Here is a 25263-nt window from a genome sequence, read left to right on the forward strand (position 1 = left end):
TCCAGGTCTGTGACTGAGAATACACTGAAGCCTTTGAAACTGGTAAGTGGCATTTTCAAATGAAGAGGTCAGCAGTGTCAGCCCAAATATTTTTCCTGTAGTGCTATACTGCTGCCCTGAGTGCTGTAGGGATTTGGGGAATTGTGCTAGAAGGGGTGCATTGGGGATTTGAATGAGGAAGGGGGATGGGGGGGATTTATGCTAGTAGGGGTGACTGGGAAGATTAATGCTTGGAGAGGGGATGGGGGGGATTTGTGCTGTGAGAAGGGTATTTGGGGGGGGGATTTGTGCTGGGAGAGGGGATTTGGAGGGATTTGTGGTAGAACAGAGGGATTTGGGGGGAAGAGGACATTTAAGGGGTAAAGGATTTGTGCTGGGAGGGGGGATTTGTACTGGAAGAGGGGGAATTTTTGTTTGGGGAAAATTTTGGCTTGCAAAACGAATTTATGCTTGAGGGTAAGTGTGAAAATAGTGCTCACATTTATTTGGATTGGAGAGAAAGGGTTTTTGCTAACAAATAATGCTCATACATTTAGTTTTGGGGGGGGCGCTCTTTGGCATCTTCGCCCTGGGTTTTATATGACCTTGTCCTGGCCTTGCTGCCATAGTGGATAGACTGGGGAAGGGTTAGATGCTCTGTCAAGTCTTTATTGTTGTGTCCCCATTGGGGAGCTTCATCCTACTATTTGTACTGATGACCATTGTAACAGAAAGTGAAGGGTCGTCCAACACTTTAGTTGTCCCCAGAACAAGAGGTGAGGCAAAATCTTCCAACGGAGACATCTGTTCTGATAACAACATCTAAGGCAGGGGTCCTCAAACTATGGCCCGCGGGCCACATGCGGCTCGCTGAGGACATTTATCCAGCCCGCCGGCAGGGGCGTATTTGCTGCGAGGAAGGGACACGAAGTACAGGGGCGGGCAGGGGGCTGCTGTATCTTACCTGGCTCCGTGTCCCAGTCCCATGATAATCCAGTCCAGGAAGCGCTGCTCCTTCATTCACTCTGGCCACTCCCTCACTCGATGTTCGTGCTGCCGCTCGGCTCCGCCTCCTCACCGGTAATTGGGAGCCAGAACTGTAGCTCAGGAAAGGCACACAGGTGGCCATTCACCTGCGAGGAGGCGGAGCCGAGTGGCCCCGCGAACATCGAGTGAGGGAGAGGCCACAATGAAGAAGGACAGCTGACAGGTAAGTGTGCCGTGCAGATGGTGCTGCTGCAACCAGGTATGTCGGCTGCAGCAGCACCATACTGGAACGGGTCAGCAAGTTAAGTGTCAGTGGGAGAAGTAGTGCCCCATCATTGGTGTCAATGATACTAATGATGGGGCATTATTCTTCCCACTGACACCAATGATGGGGCACTATTCCTCCCCCCACTGACACCAATGACGTACTATTCCTCTTACTGACACCAAAGATGGTGCACTATTCTTCCCACTGACACCAATGATGGGACATTATTCCTCCCAATGACACTAATGATGGGACACTATTCCTCCCACTGACACCAATGTTGGGACACTATCCCCTTCCCCCACTGACACCAATGACGGGGCACTATTCCCCCCCCCCCACACTGATACCAACGATGGGGCACTATTCCTCCCCCCACTGACACCAACAATGGGGCACTATTCCTCCCCCCACTGACACCAACAATGGGGCACCATTCCTCCCCCCACTGACACCAATGATGGAGCACTGTTCCTCCCACTGACACCAATGATGGGGCACTATTTTGCTCCATAAGACACACTTGGGGGAAATGTCTGTGCGTCTTATGGAGCGTCCGGCCCAGTATTCCCGCCGCCGTTGTATGTCCGCAGTCTCTGGTCATCTCCTGTACTGTGTCCGCAGTCTCTGGTCATCTCCTGTACTGTGTCCGCAGTCTCTGGTCATCTCCTGTACTGTGTCCGCAGTCTCTGGTCATCTCCTGTACTATGTCCGCAGTCTCTGGTCATCGCCTGTACTGTGTTCGCATTTGTTCATAGTGTTTTTTTTTTCAAACTATAGTCCGGCCCTGCAACGGTCTGAGGGACAGTGTGAACTGGCCCCCTATTTAAAACGTTTGAGGACCCCTGATCTAAGGCTAGGTTCACACCTATGCAGGTTGCGTTTGAGCCGTTTTTGCATTGCATTTTGTAGTGAATTTTTGCACCTGCGTTTCTGCCACGTTTTGCAGGTTTTTTTTATTTATTTTTTTTTATTTTTCTTGTTGCTAGGGAGATTTAAAATGCAAAATGCAGCAAAAACGCAAAACATGCTTTTCTGCAGCATTTCCATTGAAGTCTATAGAACCAGAAACGCAGCATTTTGCATTTTTAAAAAAGTCCCTGACCCTTTCCAAACAATGCATCGGGTGAAAATGCGCAGATGTGAACATGTCCCATAGTAAAACTCATGTAGAATTCACCTCCGCAACATGTCCAAGATACGACCGTTCCTAACCTCGGAAACCACTAAGCAACTCATTCACTCCCTTGTTATATCTCACCTTGACTATTTTAACTCCCTCCTCATTGGCCTAACTAATCACAGGCTATCCCCACTCCAGTCCATCGTGAATGCTGCTGCCATACTCATCCACCTTACTAACCATTCTGTATCTGCCACCCCTTTCTGCCAATCCCTCCACTGGCTTCCCATTGCCCAACGGATAAAATTCAAAACACTAACACTGACGTATAAAGCCGTTCATAACACTGCCCCTAATTACATCACCGACTTGTCTCTAAATACCACCCAAACCGTACTCTCCGCTCCTCGCAAGACCTCCTACTCTCTAGCTCCCTTGTCTCCAGGACTTCTCAAGGGCTTCACCCATCCTCTGGAACTCCCTACCCCAATCTATCAGGCTATCGCCTACTCTCCTCACTTTCAGGCGCACTCTGAAAACCTATCTCTTCAGGAAAGCCTACACCAACCCCAGCTAATATTGCAATCCTCTACTCTTCCTACCACTCCATCCCCCACAGCTAATTATCTCTTGTACCACTATCCCCTCCCTCCTAGATTGTAAGCTCCAAGGAGCAGGGCCCTCAAATCCCTCTTGTATTTAACTGTATTGTTACTGTAATGTCTCCCTCCATTATGTAAAGCGCTGAGCAAACTGTCGGTGCTGTATAAGTCCTGTATAATAATAATAATAGTAAATCATATTCAATGGACTGTACTGCGTTTCTGAAAAATGCTGCAGAAAATGCTTAGGTGTGAACCTAGGGTAAGAGTTGAATTTTCCATACTTTGTGAATTTTCTTTAACTTCTGGTTGTTTCTCCGGGACAGGAAGTGGAAAAAACAATTTCCCCAATGGCATACAGAAAAAAAAAACTAAACAGAGAAAAAGCCAGCATTCAAAACATAAATGGTAAAATTTTAATGTCATTTTTTTATAATGTCACAATATGCAAAAATAGACACAATATTATTATTATACAGGATTTATATAGCGCCAACAGTTTGCGCATCACTTTACAAAATGAAGGAAGACATTACAGTTACAATACAATTTGTTACAAGAGAAAACAGAGAGCCCTGCTCGTTAGAGCTTACAATCTAGGAGTCACCAATGACTCAATGCCACGGCAGACTCATTTCTCAAGGCTGTCTCCCACCTTGAAAAATAGGTTCGCTATGGCCCCCAACCGTCGGTGTATTGTGTCTATTTTTACACATTTTTGTATTATCATCACAAAATAATACCATTAAACTGTTGAGGTCTTTGAGTTGAGCGCTGGCTCTTTCTCTTTTTGGTTGCTTTACGGCAGGGGTCTCCAAACTTTCCGATCGAAGGGCCAGTTTACTAACTATCCTCTGGGCTTTGGGGAGCAGACTGTAGCCAGCAGGAGTAGAAAATGCCCTGGCCTCAGTGCCCCATCATTGGTTTTCAAGGGAAAAATGGTGCCCCATTGTTATCATTAAGAAGAATAGTCGATCCTGAATACGGCTGCCAGACTCATTCACCTTTCCAACCGCTCCGTTTCCGCCACCCCCCTCTGCCAATCCCTCCACTGGCTTCCGATTGCACAACGGATCAAATTCAAAATCCTAACACTGACGTACAAAGCTGTCCACCATACTGCCCCGAACTACATCACTGACCTAATATCCAAGTATCGCCCAGCACGCACACTCCGCTCCTTACAAGACCTCCTTTTCTCTAGTTCCCTGGTCTCCTCCTCCCATGCCCGCCTCCAGGACTTCTCCAGGGTGTCACCCATCCTCTGGAACTCCCTGCCCCAACCCATCAGATTATCACCTACTCTCCTCTCCTTTAGGCGCACCATGAAAACCCACCTCTTTAGGGAAGCCTACCCCACCCCCTGCTAACTTGCCGACCTCCTCCACTCTTCCTACCACTCCATCCCCCACAGCTATCTCCTCCTGTGCCACCATCCCCTCACTCCTAGATTGTAAGCTCGAAAGTGCAGGGCCCTCAATCCCCTCATGTTTTGCATTGTATTGGTATTGTTGTCACATGTTCTGTCCCCCTTTGTAATGTACAGCGCTGAGCGAACTATTGGCGCTTTATAAAAACTGTATAATAATAATAATAGTGCCCTATTGATTGCGTCAGTAGAGCGAATGGTGCCCCATCATTGGTGTCAGTTGCTGGAATAGTGCCCCCAGGACCAGATAAGGGCAAGTAAAGGACCACATCTGGCCCCTGGGCCACAGTTTGGAGACCACTGCTTTATGGTGTCACCGTATGTCATAACATTGGCATGGGGTTTTAAATGAGAGAAGCCCAAAAGAAAGACACAAGAGACCCTCTCTTGTGGGCCACAGCTATGTACTTACTTTTGCTCTTCTGTGAGCCAGATTCAACTGGAGGTGGGCTATTGCCATCTTTCAGCTGATGGGACGGAGTCACTCCAGGCTCTGGAAGTATCCTGACAATATTGTTGGGATCCATCTGGCGGCCTGATTGACAGCGAATGGCTGACAGCCAGAGCCATCTGTGCTGATTCCTCCCCTGCCCAGCTCTCCAGTGAGCACTGAAGGGGCAGAGTGGAGAGTGGTGACTGACCGTCACTGCTCTCTGCTTCTAACAAACCAAGAAGTGAGCAATCAGCAGTCATGTGATCATTCAGTTTTTGGTGTCAGGGCCAATGGGGGACACCTGCACCATGTGGTTTTATGTCTACCTGTTTTTCTCTTTTAACCATTTCCTACTCAAGCCAAACCTTTATCAAAAAAGAGTAAAACTATCGATATTACAACTGTAGTATGATGGTGCTCTATAAATCAGCTACTGTTACCAGTAAGACCGTCTTTCCACCCTAAGGCTACTTTTACACTGATCTTCTGCAAAAACGCATATGTTCTTTTACCGTACTTTCTGAGCATTTTTTTTAAAGGACACAAGATTTAAAAACTGCACCAAAAGGCGCTTCTCAGAGGCGGTGTTGAGCTTTGTAGGCATTTTTCACTGACTTCAATGGTAAGATACGTTTTTAGGGTTTTTGTTTAAATGAACAAACATGCTCCAAAGATGCTGCAAGCAAGACGTAAAAAGTGCTTCAAAAGCTCCTCAGTGTGAAAGCAGCCTTATAGAAGGCTTTATTGCCGAAAACATCACTAGTATTCATTCACAAAGCCCTCCTTCCGCCCTCACTCATTGTCCTTTACTTCCGCCAGGAGCTGACGCACGGGAGGGCGTGTTAGTGCATTGAAATACTCAATACCACTGTCCCATCGTCCTTTTCGCCTGGGCGAGATCTGGGCTCCTCTCGCGAGATCTCGCCCTCTTCCTAGGCCGTCACTGAGAGAGGACGGTGAGTGCGGCAGATCCTCCGAGAGGAATGTGTCTTTTTTCTGTGTGTTCCCACCGACGGCCCGAAATGGCGGCGTGTGCTCACGGTACAGAGCCCCTTCTTCCCCGGCGTGCAATGCCCTCCCTGTGCGGGGCGGTGTGTGCGGAGGATGGCGATGGATGCTGGTGAATGGATCGGAGCGGCCAGGCGGGTGATGGTGGATGTGGGGGGATGGAGCCGGGCTGCACGTGTGTGTATAGAGGGGTGCTCTGTATTGTACAGCACAGGCCTCACTAATGGTGTGTTCATACGAATCACCTGGCCATACACTATACAATCTTCCATAGACTTACCCACACTGTGTCAGAAAAGGACACACATAATTACCTGCATTCCTATGACACCAAGTAGGCCTCTGTGCTACTTATGTGTTGGGAGAGCTAAGGCAGATTGTACGATCAGATTGTAGAGTGTATGGGCAGCTTTTCTGTATTGATGAACACTGCTGTGATGGCTGATCACTCCGGGATGGTGTATCCTGCCGCCTGAGATCCATTGCTAAGGTTTGTGTACATCAGGCCTGGTGTGTGGAGTATGAATGGAGGGAGCTCTGGAGTATACAGCTCAGAAGGGTCAGGGAAGTGTAATGTGTCTGTTGGGTCGGACCTGTCCCTGGGTCTGTGCCCGCGGGGGGGGGGGGGGGGGTCGGACCTGTCCCTGGGTCTGTGACCGCCGGGGGGGGTCGGACCTGTCCCTGGGTCTGTGCCCGCGGGGGGGGGGGGGGTCGGACCTGTCCCTGGGTCTGTGCCCGCGGGGGGGGGGGGTCGGACCTGTCCCTGGGTCTGTGCCCGCGGGGGGGGGTCGGACCTGTCCCTGGGTCTGTGCCCGCGGGGGGGGTCGGACCTGTCCCTGGGTCTGTGCCCGCGGGGGGGTCGGACCTGTCCCTGGGTCTGTGCCCGCGGGGGGGTCGGACCTGTCCCTGGGTCTGTGCCCGGGTTGGTGCCCGCAGGGGGTTGGACCTGTCCCGTGCTTTCTGGTTAAGTGTGCTCCTCCTGTCCTTCCTATTCTATGAATGGGGATAGTTGCTGTAAATTGGACAGCTTGGTCTGTTAAAGTGGTAGTAAATGTGGGGAAGAATACCCTGCAAGGTAAAGGCATGATGTGCTGGTATGCATTGAATACTAGCACATTATGAAAGACTTGCCTGAGAAAATGTCCTCCCAGCAGCATGGTATCACTGCCTTAGAGACTCCTGGTCTTCCATCTGGGTTCCTGCGCTGCAGCCAATTAAATGGCTGAACCGTGATGATGTCACTCCTGAGCATGTGCACGGCGGCCACGGCATGGATCTCTGAAGAAATAGCACGGGTATCCAAATTGAGACTTTACTATCATTTTAAAGGAAGGTGAAATTAGACTTACAGGCTGGAGTCCTGGGGAAAAAAAGCATAAAGAATACAAATGCAGCTATTTAAGGCCTTGATTACTGGGGTGTACTAATGCGTACGCCTGTGAAAGGCTATGTTCCCCCTTTTGGGGAACAGCCATGGATTAGCTGCGGTGATTGCTGCTGCATGCACTTTGTGTGGGTCCAGAAGTGATCACTGCAGATAATTGTGCAAAGAGCCGCTGATAGATGCAGCTGCTGGTGACCTGCCGTTCTGAATGGGGCCGGTGGCCGCACCTACCTGCTCAGCTCTACCTTCCTCAGAAGATTCCTGCTGCTACAGTTCACATTGGCTGTAATTGTCAGTGTGAATGTAACCTTATTCTGCTCTAATTGCAGTTATAGCCATGCTGGTCTTTCCAAGGACTTCCTCTTCTCTCTAGTTGGACTTCCTGGTGGACCTTTGTGGCTTTTGCACCTACCATCATTGCACACGTTGGTGTGTTGATGGGGTGCACTCCCAATGCAGCTTCCCAGCACTGCCTAAAGTGTAGCCTGAGCAACTTTTGGCCTATTGACATGTGATTTATCCCATTGCGTCTGTGTGAATGTAGGCCAACACTGTGTCACACGGGTATTGAAAACATTTGCCAATGGGTATTGCTTAGCATGTTTTGTTCTAATACAGTTACATGCCTTAATGTGGACTTGAATTTTGCTGTCCTTTTACCAATGTACATCTTAACCAACGTGGATATCTTGTGAGGTTGCTCTCATAGGCTCTGTCCTGGTGGCGTATGGGAGCGTAGCGTCTTTATGGCGCAGTGACGTACAGTCCCGTTCCACAACGTTGGAGAACATGCCTGTCCCTGGCCATCAGGCTGATGCGGACGGCGTCCTGTATATTCCTACAACTTCCCAGAGCCGCTTGGCCTTGACTGGGGAGACAAACCATGCAGGATACAGATCTTTATTTATTGCAATGTCAACACATTTCTTGAAATTGCTTTGTTGGTTGTTTGTCCTTCCTGTTGAATGAATAAGTTAAATGATACTGAGTATTGGTAATTTTGATGACCTTCCTTTATTTCCCTTCTCTTACAGAAAGGCCATGTTCAGTTCAAGCGCCAAAATTGTCAAGCCTAATGGCGAAAAGCCAGACGAGTTTGAGTCTGGCATTTCCCAGGTGAGTAGTTGCACTTTTAACTGATAGCTTTCACTTGTCTTGTAAGCCACTACTGGCTTCAAAGTAAACCTGTGGCAGTGTGAAGACTTATGCTAGGTATACACCCCATTGAGCCTTTGTGTTCTGACAGGGTGGCTGCCCCTGCCAGAACACACTGATCAGCACTCAAAACCATTGGATGCCAGTGCTAATTGGGTGCTGGGTTTCCAGCATGCGCATTTGACAAGCCAGACATTAGACCTATATTTGGCCAGTGTGTACCAGCCTTTAAGCTATGTATGTGAAACATGACAGAGCTGAGAGTGCATAGCACTACTTGCAACCCTTCCAATTGCCTATATGGCACTGGCTAAGGGGTTAGCATTTCTGCCTAGCAGTACTAGGATCACTGATTTGAATCCCAGCCACAGCACTACCTACCTGGAGTTTGCATGTTTCTCCCACAGTCCAAAGATATGCTGGTAGGTTAATTGGATCCTGTCTAAATTGGCCCTATTATGTGTATGAATGTGAGTGCAGGGACCTTGTATTGTAAGCTCCTTGGGGACGGATGTGAATGTAAAATACAGTAATACCTCGGTTTAAGAATTTAATTCATTCTGCAGGACTTATAGCAAAAAATTCTTAAACTGAAACGCCGTTTCCCATAGGAATGCATTGAAAACCAATTAATCTATTCCGGAGATCAGAAAAAAGTAAACACTAATAAATACCGCATGAGTTATTTTATCAAGTCATGCGGCATTTTGGTAGTGACAACCATGTGTTAATATTTCACTGTCACAGTGGGTTCCCCACTGACAGCTGAATGTAAAAAAAATTGCCGGCAATTAAAAAAATAATTAAAAAAAAAAACTGCGTGGGGTCCCACTTCCCATCCATACCAAGCCCTTCGTGTCTGGTATGGATTTTAAGGGGAACTCCCACGCCAAAATTTAAAACAAAATGGTGTGGGGCTCCTCCCCAAAATCCATACCAGACCCTTTTCAGAGCATGCAGCCTGGCAGGTCAGGAAAGGGGGGGGGGTGGTCAAACAATGTTTCTTTTTAGTTTCTTAAAAGAAACAACATTTCAGTTAATTTTGGGGAAAGTGACAACTAATTCTGTGAGCTATAGTGGAGAAAAAAAAAGAGCCAGCTACTGCATTTAAAAATCAGCACTGACATACACTTAGTATTGCGAAAAAAATTCATACAAAATTTGTAAACTGAGGCATTATTTTCAGTGGATTTTCATTTGTAAACCAAAAATTACTTTAACCGAGGTGTTCTTAAACCGAGGTATTACTAAAGTGCTGTGTGAATCGATGGAGCTATAAAAGTACCTCTAATGAATAAAAAATATATTCGCAACTGTAGGCAGACAATTAAAATTTTGGTATAGTCTTTACCATGGCTTTACTACTGCTTAAAAAAAGAAAAAAAAGGCACATCTTGTAAATCACAAATGCTTAACAAACATTTTATTGCTGTATAAAAGTGTTTCAAAGACACCCAGGACCTGTTGGTCACCTGGCCAGCCTCTTCTCCAGTCAGTTCTTTCTGCTGCTTTAACCAGAGAGACCTCCTTGGGACACCACAGGCTCTATCTATACAGTGGCCTGCATTTTCTGAATGCACACAGGGATGACCTAATCAGTATTCTGCTGCTCTGTTCAGGCTGTGCTGGGTCTTCTGATAAGGTTGTATTGCTTAACCAGAGGTTCCACAAATGACACTGGTATTTATTGGTTATGATATTCTGAATGTGTCTATAGCATGTTTTTTTTGTTCTATTTTTTTTCCTCCCGAAGAGAACGGTCTCTAGCGACCTAACTTTTCTGTAATAAAGTATGTCCCAAGCTGTACTGAAGTCTTCAGTGTGGAGATGCCCTGTCCTCTTTATGCTGCTGGAAGAGGGTGCAATAATGCAGTGGGAGAAGGCCGAGTCTTCTATGAGACCCAGTTCACACATATACGAATTGGATGCATTTTGAACCACATCCGATTTGCACGACATGTGAACCAAAATCCTTTCCTGTGGAACTGGTTCACATATATGTGAAATGGCTGCAGTGCGATTTTTCAGCCTTGTTCTGGTGCGATTTCCAATGTCATACTAACAATTTACACTGGAGTCACAGCTGAACTGCTAAATTAAACTGCACCAGACTCTCTTACAAATTGCACTGCAAACCAGCCCTGCGCATATATGAACAAGCGTCTGATGGGAGTGCCCCCCCAATTGGGAAATGTTGTTCCATAGGGTATACTGCATATAACACAATCCTTGAGTGAGGTAGGTCTGATGAGTCATATGATTCTGTTCCTATTCATATAATGTTAGATGCAGTATACACAATGAAACCTCTTTTCCCAAAGAAAAGGGGTGGGTCTTCCTCATCAGCGTGTTCATGGCAACTTATAGGATGCCATTAACTTGCGCAGCGTTGGAAGTTTCAACAGCAGAAAGAGGATAGGGCATTCCTGCACAAACATTTTTTTTACTACAGGATCCAGCTGCCTGCACAATGTGGGGCATTCTTCATTACAGGTATGTTGAGTCACCAAAGCTATAGAGAGGATTTTTGGCTAAACGTCAGCTTTAGGAATAATTTTACATTGTTAAGATGTTTGCAGCTGAGCATTTAATACCCGACGTGGATATCCTGTGAGGTTGCTCTCACAGGCTCTGTCCTGGTGGCGTATGGGAGCGTAGCGTTTTCTGGCGCAGTGACGTACAGTCCCGTTCCACAACGTTGGAGAATATGCATGTCCCCAGCCTTTGGGCTGGTGTGGACACGCTTCCTGTATATTCCTACGACTTCTCAGAGCTCTTGGGCTATTACTGGGGAGACAAACCATGCAGGGTACACGTCTGTAAATTAGATTACATCTTAACCCCTTGGCACTGGCATCTCCAGGCCCTTTACGGGGTTTCTGAGGCCGGGTGGTCGCATGACCGGAAAGCTCCTGATCACGAGTAGCTATCGTCTTTCCGTGAGGTGCCAGTAGCCACCAGGGGCACACGCTCTCGGCACATGTTTGTTTACATCGGGTATGCAAATATGCAGCCTCTCTGTCAATGCCCACCTGCCAAGAGGCTGCATATTTGTGTACTGTTGGCACCAAGGAGTTCAAATTGGAGAGTAGATGTGGGCATCTACCTTCTGGTTAGTATACATATTTTAATATGCTCTCCAATAGGTGTTTTTACAAAAAAGTTTGTTTTTCTCCTCCCCTTTTAACATATGATGGTATTGGGAAAACAATTTTGCCTGGTACAGAGTTCATACTCTAAAAGGGAGAAATTGTTAACCCTGGAGTTGTAATCTGTTCCAATTTTAGATGCTTTCCATCATTGTTTTTTAGACAGTTAATGACGTTTAGCTCTAGAAGATAACATTTTTTTATATTTTAGGGGACATTGGGCATGTGCAGAAGAATGTCACAAAGTTACGTACATGGCTTTGAAGCCTCATGTAGAAGATATTTTGCTCACTCACAAACTGCATATTCGTTCTTGGGCAGTGACCTTGCTAGCAGCATGGATATATAAGCTAGACTTCTCTGGCCAAGAAGTAATTTACAATCTATGAATACTTTTGTCAAAGGCTCAGAAGTCTTAGGAGAGGAAAAAAATCATTAGCATTAATTAGGCATGTTGGTGACCTGGCTCTTGGTATTTGTTCTGGATTATATAGTAATCTATTGTAACATGTTTTTGTGGTTTTCATCATAGGTCTGAATTGACCACTTGATGCCCAGTGCATTTACTGACTTAATGCTTTCAAAATACTATTTAACACCGCTTTGCATTTAGTGGCTCATTAATCTGGTCATTTTCTATTCTAGGCTCTGCTGGAGTTGGAGATGAACTCTGACCTTAAAGCTCAACTAAGGGAATTAAACATTACTGCAGCAAAGGTATAGTAAACCTGCTCTCAAGCATGTCTCATATCATGGTGACCTTATTGAATGACTTGGCTACAGGGGCATAGGGAAATGACCACTTTCTTCGAAGCATAGGACTAGTATAAAAAAAAACAATACAGGGGGGCTGTGAAGGACTTTACCATCCCATGTGGTGATGGTTCTTTCAAAGTTGGCCTAATGAGGACTAAATTAGGCTCATTGATGATTAACTGTATTATAATAAAATGTGACCGTCAATTCACACTAGCAATCTGGGCTTGGCTACCAGTGGTCTTTAGAAATCATATTTACTGACGTGGATATCCTGTGAGGTTGCTCTCACAGGCTCTGTCCTGGTGGCGTATGGGAGCGTAGCGTCTTCTGGCGCAGTGACGTACAGTCCCGTTCCACAACGTTGGAGAATATGCATGTCCCCCGCCTTTGGGCTGGCGTGGACAGCTTCCTGTATATTCCTACAACTTCCCAGAGCTCTTGGGCTATTACTGGGGAGACAAACCATGCAGGACACATAAATAAAAGATAAATTAAAAGTTCCAGTGTTTCTGCTTTTTAAAAGTTTTCACTTGCTATTGAAATGAGTATATGGTGAGTTATTTGGGTTGGTGCCATTTTACTTGTTTGGGGGTTTTTGATGTGGTGGGGAAAGATATATATTTTTTTTTTTTGTGTGTGTGCATGTCCTACTCTGCTGCAGGAAGTAGTAATAGAAATTAAATATGCAGTTATGGTCCACATGTTTCATCGCCTAATGGCTCATTTCTGTCCTCAATGCAGAGGCTCATGGATAACAAATTGTGTTCTATGTACCCAGTTTTATGCTCCAAGAGTGCATTGAGGTCGCATTGCATTGAGTTAAAATGCAGATATAATGTTTTTTTCATTAGTGCATCTATCAGACTGTCACTGCAGAATGCACATAGACTTGAATGATGTGTCATTTTGTAACACTTCAAAAACATTTAAAAAGGTAAGCATTACCCCTACACAGTACTGAAAGGCACATGAAGGAGTCATAGTTGATGTGATCTGGTGTTTACAGGGTGCTTGGCTGTCAGAGCCACTTGCCAAAAGTACTTTAGAGTGATGAAGCCCTTAAAGGATAAGTTCACCTTTTGTAACATGTTACAATCAGACCGGCCACTGCTGTTTTCCCGATCCCTGCTTTGACAATTACCGGGGGATCTTCTGCCCCCTCACTAGCTATCAAATTAAAAAAAAAAAAAATCACTGTGCAGGGCTCCACACGGCCTTGTCACTTATTCAGTCATCTGTGAATGAGAGACTACAACCCTTAGTGGCTGACAGCTTGTGGTCTGTGTACTGCCACGGTAGTTCATTGATGCTAGTACATCCCGTACACCACTGGTGTATTTAGGTTTTGTGCTGCCCTAGGCAACACAAAAATTGGCACCCCTCCCTTCCCCCGCAGAAAGAGCCTGACATTTACCAAGAACACCCCTGCCCTCCACCTGAGTCTTCCACTACCACTCCCCCCCATACACCAGCCAACATCCCTAATGGCGAAAGAGAGACTCCCCTTCACAGCTCTGGACATCCTCAGGAATGAGTCTGGCTGTGCATACCGTCCTGAAACCCACCAGGTCCCCATGCCGCGTCTGTGCCTTTTCCAAGGAGCAGCCGCCCCCCCCCCCCCCCCTTGTGGCAATACACCCCTGTCGCACCACTTAAAAGCTTTTCCTGAAGGAAAAATGTAGTTTATTATGGAAAGGTTCCTCTGAAATTTTAACTTTTGGCTTTAATATGCCCCTATGGCCCTATGAAGGGATCTTCTGGGGAAGCCATGGTATACACACATTAATTTTTGCTGTTTCTCACAGGAAATTGAAGTCGGGGGTGGTAGAAAAGCAATAATCATCTTCGTTCCAGTCCCTCAGCTGAAATCTTTCCAGAAGATCCAAGTTAGGCTGGTGCGCGAGCTGGAAAAGAAGTTCAGCGGCAAGCACGTTGTCTTCATTGCTCAGGTAAGAAAATATACTCAAAGCCCAAACCCCCACCCTGATTTTTTTTCTCTTTACCCCCCAAGAGAATGAGCACACCTATTTCTATTGTAGGTTTATACGGAATTTCAAAGCAGTCATTTGCATAGAATAGTGTTCTTGCTTAAGTTTTTCTTATCTCTGGAGACATTGTGTGCCCACCACAGAATTGCATAAGCATTTGCCTAGTTTACATGAATGCTTATTGCTTCTGGCTTCTAATTTAAAAGGACATGTCTGGATACAAATATAGCAGCTGTTGCAGGCCTGTTGGTGTATGCTGTAATCCTGATGTTGTCACTGCCTTGGTTATTAATCTGGAACAAGTGTGTTTGTGTCAGGGGTTTTCTTGTCCCACCCCCCCTCTCTGGGTCCGTAACCCCACCGAAGCAAGAAGGATGGGAGGGAGCCTTTAACAGTTACCATTGTTTTTGTTGGTGCCTTTCAAGAACTGTACATTGATCATAGTGTAAATTAGGTTAAATATGAAATTGACATGTTTTAATATTGTATGTACATTCATATAAAATAAGACCTAAAAACTTCAACGTGGATATCCTGTGAGGTTGCTCTCATAGGCGCTGTCCTGGTGGCGTATGGGAGCGTAGTGTCTTTGACGCAGTGACGTACAGTCCCGTTCCACAACGTTGGATAACATGCATGTCCCTGGCCTTTGGGCTGGTGCAGACAGCGTCCTGTATATTCCTACGACTTCCTAGAGCCCTTGGGCAATTACTGGGGAGACAAACCATGCAGGACATAAAACTACATAATATACATGTTAGATGGTAGCGTAACACTGCACAAATCTCCTGTATTCGTTTGGTCAGCAGATTTCCTAGTTGCTTTATGCATTTTGGATTCTGAGAAATGTTTTGGATAGATTTGATTGTTTGCTGCCAGGTTTTTGAATTTTTAGAACTCTATGCATGTTAAGGAGAAGACCAGAATCATCTGTTTTAAAATTGTAGGCACTTAAAATGAGGTAACTTATAGGCTGATTTGATGAGGATTGGGGCTGCTGAAAACTATTGCACAGAGGAGGAAGTATGGCATGTTTAAAAAAATAAATACTGTTGCTTTAACGTTAAGGACTCATTCACACATGGTGCAGAGTTGTCAGTTTTTCTGCATGCGTTCTGCAAGGACACAGAGAAATCAGTTCTCTGTGTGCCCTGTTCACACCACAACACTAGTATCACGTGCAGATGTTTGTTGTGCACAAATCTACAACGTATATAAAACCCATTAAGGCATGCGTGAAAACTGATCTCTCTGCAAGTGAAATCTTTCCTACCCTTCGACATATTTTTTACGTTTCTGGTGGAAACACTTCAATAAATGGTGATTTTGGACTACTTCTGTCTTGAATACAAATGGTATACTTGTGAAAAATTCACTGATGGGGGAAAAAGGTCAAACATGCCACAATGTGCCATTTATTGTGATGCTCAGATGAGCTTAGTGACACATAAAGTTCACACATGCTATTTGAAAGACATGAATGAATGGTGTGTGTTTTGCTCTTAACACAGCTGCTGAGACCTCCTAACTCTGACCTACTGATGGTCTGGTCTCTAAAGGCTTTCATATGTACAAATCGTTACTTTTCATGTTCTCTATAAAGTGTAGTGATGTGAATTGTATTTCCCTATACAGAGAAGGATTCTGCCCAAACCAACAAGAAAAAGCCGCACAAAAAACAAGCAAAAGCGTCCCAGAAGGTAAGTGGGTTTTATTTATTTATTTCAGGTATTTATATAGCACCATCAATTTCACAGCGCTTTTACATATATATTGTACATTCACATCAGTCCCTAACCCTCAAGGGGTGTACAATCTAAGGTCCCTAACTCACATTCATACATACACATACTAGGGCCAATTTAGACAGGAGCCAATTAACCTACCAGCATGTCTTTGGAGTGTGGGATGAAACCCACGCAGGCACAGGGAGAACATGCAAACTCCAGGCAGGTGGTGCTGTGGTTGGGATTTGAACCGGCGACCCTAGTACTGTCAGGCAGAAGTGCTAACCACTTAACCACTGTGATGTTTTCAAAAGATACTGTCGGTAAAGCTTGAAGCTTAAAAAAAATAAGAACTGCTGTTTTCCTCCCACCTGAAATTTCTGTACTGTTAAACTTTATTGCAGTATCACATGTGGTTCTTGCCCAGGTGTATCAGGTCTTGGATGTCTTCGAGCCTACTCCGCCCTCAGCTAATTACTGATCTCCTTCACTCTTCCTACCACTCCATCCCCCACAGCTATTTCCTCCTGTACCACTATCCCCTCCCTCCTAGATTGTAAGCTCCAAGGAGCAGGGCCCTCGAACCCTTTGTGTATTGTCTCATGTACTGTCTCCCACTATAATGTACAGCGCTGAGCAAATTTTTGGCGCTATATAAATACTGTATTATAATATATGAGCAGTAGATGTCTGTTTTTCAAGCAGTAGTGTTATATTTATGCAAGTCTCTGTGAAAAATAAAATTTTATATCTAACCCAACATGGATATCCTGTGAGGTTGCTCTCACAGGCTCTGTCCTGGTGGCGTATGGGAGCGTAGCGTTTTCTGGCGCAGTGACGTACAGTCCCGTTCCACAATGTTGGAGAGCATGCATGTCCCCCGCCTTCTGGCTGGTGTGGATGGCTTCCTGTATATTCCTACAGCTTTCCAGAGCTTGCTAGCAGTGACTGGGGAGACAAACCATGCAGGATACATTATATGATTTTCCATGAGAGACAAACATTTTTGCATTGGATAGACTTGAATAAATATTTATGTCAAATTTTTATTGCTATCTTACCTTGATGTGGTGATTTCACCTCCCTTTCTCCCAATTTCCTCCCAAAATCAAAAACTTTCTGGCACCCATAAGTAGAACTAAAGACAAAACTTTTTTCCATTTTGGATAGTGTAAGGGAGGGGTTATAACCCCTGTACAGCTTATTTTTGCCATTTCATGTCTCATTGGGGAGATTTGCCTTCACTTCTGTCCCATAGCTAAACCAGGAAGTAAGAAACTTCTCCAGAGGGAATCCTTGGTTGTCACCTGAACAAATGTCCTCTTTGAAACATTTCCCCACTATTCCTGGTCTAAAGACACACCAAAAGGTGGTTTTTACCGTTCGCCTTTGCAAATAATGGTAAACAGGACTAATAGAGGGTGAATCTTACAGGAGCAGGAAAAAGAAATGGGTGTTCTAACCCCCTCCATTCTATCCAAAAAAAAAAGGGGGGGGGGGGTGAATCACTGAAGACCTCTAATAATTTATGGGCCAAAGGAGCAACTCGTGGTATTAATCGAATTGCATGTTTCTAAAATGGTTCTAGACGGCAAATCTTTAGTTGCTGGGACCTGGCAAGACCATCAAATTAAGCAAGAAATGTCTAACTTTATCTTAAAAGCCTTGAAGTTTAATGACCTTTCCTTAGTTTAAGCCACAGTGATCCTTGGGCAGTGTTAAATTTAGAAATCCATGGGGTGGGGGATGTACAGTCAGGTCCATAAATATTGGGACATCGACACAATTCTAACATTTTTGGCTCTATACACCACCACAATGGATTGATTTGAAGTAAAATTTAACAAGATGTGCTTTAACTGCAGACTGTCAGCTTTAATTTGAGGGTATTTACATCCAAATCAGGTGAACGGTGTAGGAATTACAACAGTTTGCATATGTGCCTCCCACTTGTTATGGGACCAAAAGTAATGGGACAATTAGCTTCTCAACTGTTCCATGGCCAGGTGTGTTATTCCCTCATTATCCAAATTACAATGAGCAGATAAAAGGTCCAGAGTTCATTTCAAGTGTGCTATTTGCATTTGGAATCTGTTGCTGATTTGGATGTAAATACCCTCAAATGAAAGCTGACAGTCTGCAGTTAAAGCACATCTTGTTCCTTTCATTTCAAATCCATTGTGGTGGTGTATAGAGCCAAAAATGTTAGAATTGTGTCAATGTCCCAATATTTATGGACCTGACTGTAGCTGCTTAGTACTTGGTCTGTTAGCTTCTCCTGTGGCAGCACTCTTAGGCAAAGCTTAGGATAAGAGGCAAGTCCTCAAGAACCTATAAAACCCTGGCAGCAGTGGTCAGAGACCAAAGTCAGTGTAGGTGAGCAGCAGGAATGGAACAGGTTTCTACATAACCCTTTGCAAGCAGGAACTGTAGAAAGGAGATGTTTCCTTGATGCTTTATGGCAGGTTAAAGTGTGCGTGACACTACACCCAGTGGAGGATGCTGGCACTTCCCAGCATGAACACCATCCTAAGTGTGCAACTGGGAACAATGGTGTCCAGTGACCAATAAGAGGGAGCACAGGTGCATGGGCAAACGGGCTTACTGAGTATTCAGGTGAGGCACGTGCAGAGGCAGTGCCAGTGGGTCCAGACATGGAAAGCAAACGTCGGCAAAGCACCTTGTGCAAGAGCAATGTCTGAAGATCACTCCAGGCTAGCCCTACAATGTCCAGTCCTCTGAGGTCTAGATGTTGTGGTCCAAAAGCCAGTCTGAGGACTCCCACGTTGGATAGTTGCAAATTTGGAGGTTTATGTCGACAGCCACGATGAGTTTTAAAGGCAATCCAGGCTGCTATAGTTGCCTGCAAGGCTGCCACATCACCTCCCCATGTACCAGATGCGACAGCGGGGGATACCTTCTTTCAAAGAAATGTGTGGGAGTGGCTTTAACTATATAAATGCAGGAATTAAAGGGAGGGTTAAAATGGCAGAGCTAAAGATTGCTATCTTAGGACACTTGCATGCTGAGGAACTTCTGTCTATCTCAGTCATGAGAGAATATGGTGGTGTAAATTGAGTAGACAAGGTTTAAATATAATCTTAAAAATACTCCTGTGCTGTCATTCATTCAGTAATTAAAGTGCCCAAAACAACAAACAAATTAAATATAAAATACTAAAACTGAGCTGCCGCTGACACCTAATGTGTTCCCACACTTTTAATAAATGAAGATGATAAATATTGATGCCACGCTGCTCAATCAAGCAATTCCTCAATATAATGAACAATATCCCAGTGTCTTCAATGCTAATAAAATTGATATAAACAAGTGAACTTTACGTAACATAAACACATTCAGTGTGACCGTCTTAAGTCCATCAATGTGGTGATTTGAACTACATCCAAATTGTGTTCAGCAGTATTTATAGTGACCATTCCACCACAAATTCTGTGTGAAGCTTTGGTTAATCCCTCACCAGCTCACTTGGACCCATGTAGAAATATAGGTCTACTGTGCTTCACCCCTTTAATAGGGAAGAAAATGGGCCAAAAGTCACTTTCCACTCTTGGTCACTCAGCTCCACCAATTTGACAATCGGTACGTTCTTCTTTACATAGCTGGATATTTTCTTTTGTCCACCACTTTCACTTTTGAGTCTGGACTGGAAATAAATTGTAGTAATTGGACTTCAGATAGATTCAAGCCAGTGTCTCACCTTGTGTATCAATTTTGCTTCCTCTATCCCAATTTAGAATATCAAAGATTGGGGTAGAACTAAAACTGGTTCACTCAGAATCAGGTGCAGTTGTGCATGGTAGCTAATCAGCTTCTAGCCTCAGCTTGTTCAATTAACCACTTCCTGTCCGGCCCATGTACTTGGCCGGACGGGAGCAGTGCAGGAGCGGGTGGTCATTTATAAATGGCCCCCGCATTTACTGCCTGTGTGCGCTCCCTGGGAACACCAACCGCTGTACGGGACCTCTGTGTGAGGTCCCGATCATGTGATCACTGATTGGCCAATCAATGATCACATGAATAGTAGTAAGCAAGATGTCACTTCCTGACATCATTGCTCACTACAAGTGAAATCTGTGATCACAGGTCACATGGTACAAGGCTATTCACAACAGCCTTGTACCATGTGACAAGCTGTGACCAATCGCATTATTTCTCAATGGCTGCAAGAATGCAGCCAGAGAGGAGGAGAAATTATTGCTTTTACAGCCTTTATGGGTGTAAAAGCAATTGGTGTAAAATAAATAAATCTTAATCACACCCCCCCCCCTCCCCCCACAAGTAGTAATGTCACTATGGTGTCACTGTACTGATAGGGTGACAGTATGTTAAAAAACACACAATATTATAAAAAAAAAAACTTAAAAAATTTTAAAAAAATTATAATTTTTGGCCATAAACTAATTTGGTTTTTTTATTTTTTCACTAAAAAGATAGCTGAATACATTTTGGCCAAGATTTATTAAGAAAGATTTGCAATATTTTATAAGAAAAACACTTTTTTCTTTTCCTAAATGTTTGGACTTTTTCATTTTATATAGCATAAAAATCCCAGTGGTGAATAAATACCACCAAAATAAAGTCTTATCTGTCTCAAAACAAATGCTAAAAAATTCATGTGTACAGTGTTGCATGACTGCGCAATTGTCATTCAAAGTGTGATGGCGCTGAAAATTGGCCTGGGCAGGAAGGGGATGAAAGTGTCCAGACCTGAAGTGGTTAAGATTTGTCAATAAACTCTGGAAGCTGATTGGTTTCTATCCAGAAGTGCACCTAGTTTTGCTCTCTCCAGCTTTAGTAAATAAACCCCTTTGTATTTCACGGACTGTAAATCCTGCTGTAATCGCCATTAGGAGCCCTACGTTATGGGCTGAGTAAGAGGGCATTAAGATCAGCCTGTAATGTAAAGTGCTGTTTATTTTTATGTTCATTTTATTGAACATTGAAGACGGTGGGATATTCATGGTGGACATATAAATCAAAGCTGAGGTTGCAGTGTGGAGCAAACATTACCACTACTGGATATGGCTATGATTTCAGACAATGTTTTATATAGAGAAACAAATCTTGTCGGCCTGCAGCTTAGCTGGCAATACATAAAATGTCCGTTTATATTTACGGAGTACCTGGTTTGTGTTGATCTTAAGCTTGGGTTCACACTGATGTGGTGTGGAATTAGCAGAGTTTTCACCACATCAGAATCACACCCTGTTCATGTGAACCGATGCGGGTGTGTATGTTAAATACCCCGAAATTGGTCCCCAAAACACAGTGCAATGTGCAGAATCGGATCTAATAGTTGTGAATGCCCATGCAATCAGATTCTAGTGTGGACCCAAAAAAGGTTCCTGTACCTTATTGGTGCGGTTGGAGCCATACATAACACAAATTGCATGTGATTTGCACAGGAATGTGGTGCGGTTCCTGTGCGAATCACATGCAATGCACCGCATTAGTGTAAACCTAGCCTAAAACGGGGTTTCAAAAGTTTTGGGGTATTTTTGTTTAGCAAAAAATAAACTCAGTGGTGATTAAATACCACCAAAAGAAAGCTCTATTTGTGCGAAAGGAAATACTAAAACATTTTTATGGGTACAGTTTTGCATGACTGCACAACTGTCATTCAAATTGCGACAACACTGAAAGCTGAAAATTGGCCTGAGCAGGAAGGGGGTAAAAGTGCTTGGTACTGAAGTGGTTAAACTGTCAGCATATTGGTACTTGGGTGTAGATCAATGACAGAATCCCAGTTCAGGTTGTAATACTGCAATGTAGAAAAATTCCAAATGGTTGAATACTTTAGCCATACAGGGTGGGTTCAACTGGTCCCTCAGCTTTGCATCTTGGCTTCCTATTTAGCAATCTAGAATATAGGTGGGGCTTGGGACAAGTTAAGGAAACTTAATGCTGTGTGCCTGTTTTACCCATTTTCTGTATCAAACCACCTTTCCTTGCTTTATTGGCTGATTGGTTTCTGTGGCCAGCTGTATTCACTCTTGCTGTTAGATTCATATGATGATAGTGATACATGTTAAAATACTTAGTGTCTCACAGGTAACCTTCACCTAAAAGAAATGGCCAACAATGGGGAAATAATTTTTGCCTCTTTTGTTTGCCTTTGTTTTGCTACTTGGTAACTCGTCCTACATCTGTTTTATTCCAGCCGTACTCTGACCGCAGTACATGATGCCATCCTTGAAGATTTAGTGTACCCAAGTGAAATTGTGGGCAAGAGAATCCGTGTGAAGTTGGACGGCAGTCGGCTTATTAAAGTCCATTTGGACAAAGCACAACAGAACAATGTTGAACACAAGGTAACTGTTATTGAATGTTGTCAGACAATGAAAGGACAAGCCTTTGGCTTTTAAGTTGTTTAACACAACCTTGGTTTAGCAGTTGCATAATAAGTGTAGTTGGGCTGGATGAAAAATATACAGAATTTCTTGGCTTTACTGAATGAAACCCAGAGGAGCACTTTCTCAAGTAAAGGCCACATGTCTATAGGGCAAGGCTTTTGGCCACAGCTGACATAGGGATGTTGGGTTTGCTTGTGTTAGTGAATTATTCTGACTTATCCATGTGATCACATGTTCGGAAAGCTCCCTATTGCAAGTATGCATTGGTCACTGCGCTGGGGGCATGCCCTCAGTACAGTAATGTTTACATATATATATAGATAGATGTATAGATATATATAGATATAGAGATATAGATATATATCTCTGCTCATTGTTAACATGCTTGCGTGCCCTGTTTGCGGCCTCAGCTGTCTATCACCGGGTCCCGGGTGGTTATTCCATGCCATCACCCGGTGATCGCAGAGTATCACCACAGATATCTCCCCTGTCAGCTCCTGCACACTGCTTTGCAGAGCCATACAAAGCAGTGTGCTGACAGTGTAAAGCTCAGTTAACCCTTTGCCCCATGTTAAGCCCTTCCTGCCCAGTGCCATTAGTACAGTCAATGCTTTTTATTAGCACTGATCACACTATTGATGACACTGACATCCACAGTGACACCAAGTCTGTTCCCCCCAGTGTCAGAATGTCCTTCGCACTTCCGCTACAAGTCACTGATTGCTGCCATGCTATAACTTTCACGTAAACCAATTTACATGTATTTTATTTATTTTTTTCGTTTTTAGCAGACCTGTGGTGGAATACATTTTGTCTTAAATTTGTGGGGTTTTTTTGTTTTTTTTGTCTGGTTTTTTTGTTTTTACTGGACATGTTTAATAGCAAAGTCATAATTTTTTTTTTTTTTCCCCCAAAATTGTCAGGATTTTTTTGTTTATAGTGCAAAAAATTAAAACCACAGACGTGATCAAATATCACCGAAAGAACGCTCTGTGGGGTAAAAGGACATAAATTTAATATGGGTGCAATGTTGCATGACCACGCAATTGTCATTTAAAGTAATGCAGCGCCATATCACAGAAATTGGCCGGGTCAGGAAGGGGGTAAATCCTCTGGAGGGCAAGTGGTTAAAGCCACCTGCTGAGAGGCAGCAATATATGTCTACCACAGGTGGGAAGTGGCTAAGATTCTAGACCTTCAGATTTTTAACCAGGAATGAAGGTAACCCTTTTCTGTTGCCAAAAAGTGTTTTTTTTTTTTGTTTTTTTTTACCCTGTGTATCTATCCCAGCAAGATTGAGCATAGCTGTATGCTACTATAGCTTTTACCTGTTGACAAATGTGTTGCATAAAAGTCTTTTAGAGAGACCAAGGTGGTCATAGGTGGCTTCCTTATCATAATGCCAGACTTTTTTGTCCACAGGTTTCAATATTTTGGGTCACTTGACCTAGAACAATTATGCAGCCAGTGCAGTCAAAAATCCTTGTATGCATACTTATTCAAAACAAGAGACTTAAAATATTGAATCCAAGGGAGTCAGTGTAATAGCCAAGCAACTATTTTTTTTTTTTTTAAATGTGCAGTAGTGGCAGGCTTTCACTTTTTCTTATGCAGCTATTCTTTTAATACCCAACGTGGATATCCTGTGAGGTTGCTCTCACAGGCTCTGTCCTGGTGGCGTATGGGAGCGTAGCATCTTTATGGCGCAGTGACGTACAGTCCCGTTCCACAACGTTGGAGAACATGCATGTCCCCCGCCTTCGTGCTGGTGCGGACAGCGTCCTGTATATTCCTACAACTTCTCAGAGCCTTCTGGCTATTACTGAGGAGAAAAACCATGCAGGATACATAATATGAATTTTCTATAAGGTTTACAATCTGTTCTTGTTGTATGAGTAACTTTTGTTTTTTTTCCTTTTTTTTTTTTTTTTTTATCTAGGTTGAAACATTTTCTGGTGTCTACAAGAAACTCACAGGCAAAGATGTGATTTTTGAATTCCCAGAATTTCAGCTGTAAAGTGCTAATGATGTAATTAAAAAAATACTTCTACTTTTTGTTTTTGTCTGTTTTCGGCTCCCCCCCCCCCCCAAAAAAAAAGATGTTTTAATGTGTAAGTAAATGTGTTTTATCAGTGGAAAGTGGTTTTATTTGTAGAACTGCTTGATTGTAAATGTGTCCCTTCTCATTTTAGACAGATGCACAAATGTAGGTTGGTATCACTGTGTGGGTCTGTGTCATGAAATACTGCTCATAACATCACTGCAGTAGAGGCACGTCTGCATTAAAGTAATTGTACCAAACCTGGATAATTTAGAAGCAGTGTTGGCAAAAGCCTAACTGGGCATAAATAAGCAATGTGTCCTATTCCTGGTGAAGAAGTTAAAGCTTGTTTGACTTGGGGATCATGTTAGAGTAATACCTTTTTTTAAAGCGTTACTAAACTGACAACCGTAAAATCCATCTATATGCAGTAAAGCATGCTTATTATACTTGTGGAACTTAAGGGGGTTAATCCTCTGCATTATGTAGAAAGGCCATTTGATCCAGACTTCTGATTCTTCTAGTGACTCACTTTTCTCTCCTGAGGAGACCTATATTGTGTGGAGTCACTCTGCACAAGCTCAGTTTGGTGTGTATAGCTAGAGGGTTTTTTTTTTTCTTTTTTTGTGGGAGAGTGCTGATCACCTGCAATTGGCACTGTCCAGACACAGGGCGGGGTCCTGCATCCTTTTAGAGCAGAATGAAAACGCCTTCCTACAAGCTTTAACTTGTGCTTGGATGGACACTGATAGAAGTCACAAGACTGCTCTGAGAAGGTATTTAGCGGTTATATTTGCTAAAATTGTATTTCAGTGTTCTGTGTGCTGTGGGAGACCAGATATAGTGAATGCAGGGTC

At 44.0% G+C, this 25263-nt stretch overlaps 1 protein-coding gene and 6 non-coding genes across 7 annotated transcripts; all 7 read left to right on the forward strand.

Annotated features, from left to right (window-relative positions):
• The first annotated feature begins 5702 nt into the window (after window positions 1–5702).
• RPS7 (ribosomal protein S7) lies at window positions 5703–24420 on the forward strand. The gene is made up of 7 exons (XM_089686737.1): window positions 5703–5777; window positions 8248–8329; window positions 12163–12234; window positions 14082–14225; window positions 15900–15964; window positions 22173–22323; window positions 24305–24420. The coding sequence occupies exons 2-7, from the start codon at window positions 8255–8257 to the stop codon at window positions 24380–24382; spliced, it is 585 nt and encodes a 194-aa protein (XP_089542863.1). The 5' UTR covers window positions 5703–5777; window positions 8248–8254; the 3' UTR covers window positions 24383–24420.
• LOC149455050 (small nucleolar RNA SNORA73 family) lies at window positions 7889–8111 on the forward strand. Its single transcript, XR_016314125.1, has one exon. It is a non-coding gene; the product is annotated as a small nucleolar RNA SNORA73 family (small nucleolar RNA).
• LOC149455051 (small nucleolar RNA SNORA73 family) lies at window positions 10963–11185 on the forward strand. Its single transcript, XR_016314121.1, has one exon. It is a non-coding gene; the product is annotated as a small nucleolar RNA SNORA73 family (small nucleolar RNA).
• Window positions 12534–12755, forward strand: LOC149455052 (small nucleolar RNA SNORA73 family). The gene has a single exon (XR_016314127.1). It is a non-coding gene; the product is annotated as a small nucleolar RNA SNORA73 family (small nucleolar RNA).
• LOC149455053 (small nucleolar RNA SNORA73 family) lies at window positions 14785–15005 on the forward strand. Its single transcript, XR_016314122.1, has one exon. It is a non-coding gene; the product is annotated as a small nucleolar RNA SNORA73 family (small nucleolar RNA).
• Window positions 16748–16969, forward strand: LOC149455054 (small nucleolar RNA SNORA73 family). The gene has a single exon (XR_016314128.1). It is a non-coding gene; the product is annotated as a small nucleolar RNA SNORA73 family (small nucleolar RNA).
• On the forward strand, window positions 23995–24217 carry LOC149455055 (small nucleolar RNA SNORA73 family). The gene has a single exon (XR_016314126.1). It is a non-coding gene; the product is annotated as a small nucleolar RNA SNORA73 family (small nucleolar RNA).
• Window positions 24421–25263: the final 843 nt, after the last annotated feature.

This window comes from Staurois parvus, unplaced genomic scaffold, assembly GCF_062004578.1.
Source record: "Staurois parvus isolate SC_StPar_1 unplaced genomic scaffold, SC_StPar_1.0 ptg000409l, whole genome shotgun sequence".
Taxonomy (NCBI): domain Eukaryota; kingdom Metazoa; phylum Chordata; class Amphibia; order Anura; family Ranidae; genus Staurois; species Staurois parvus.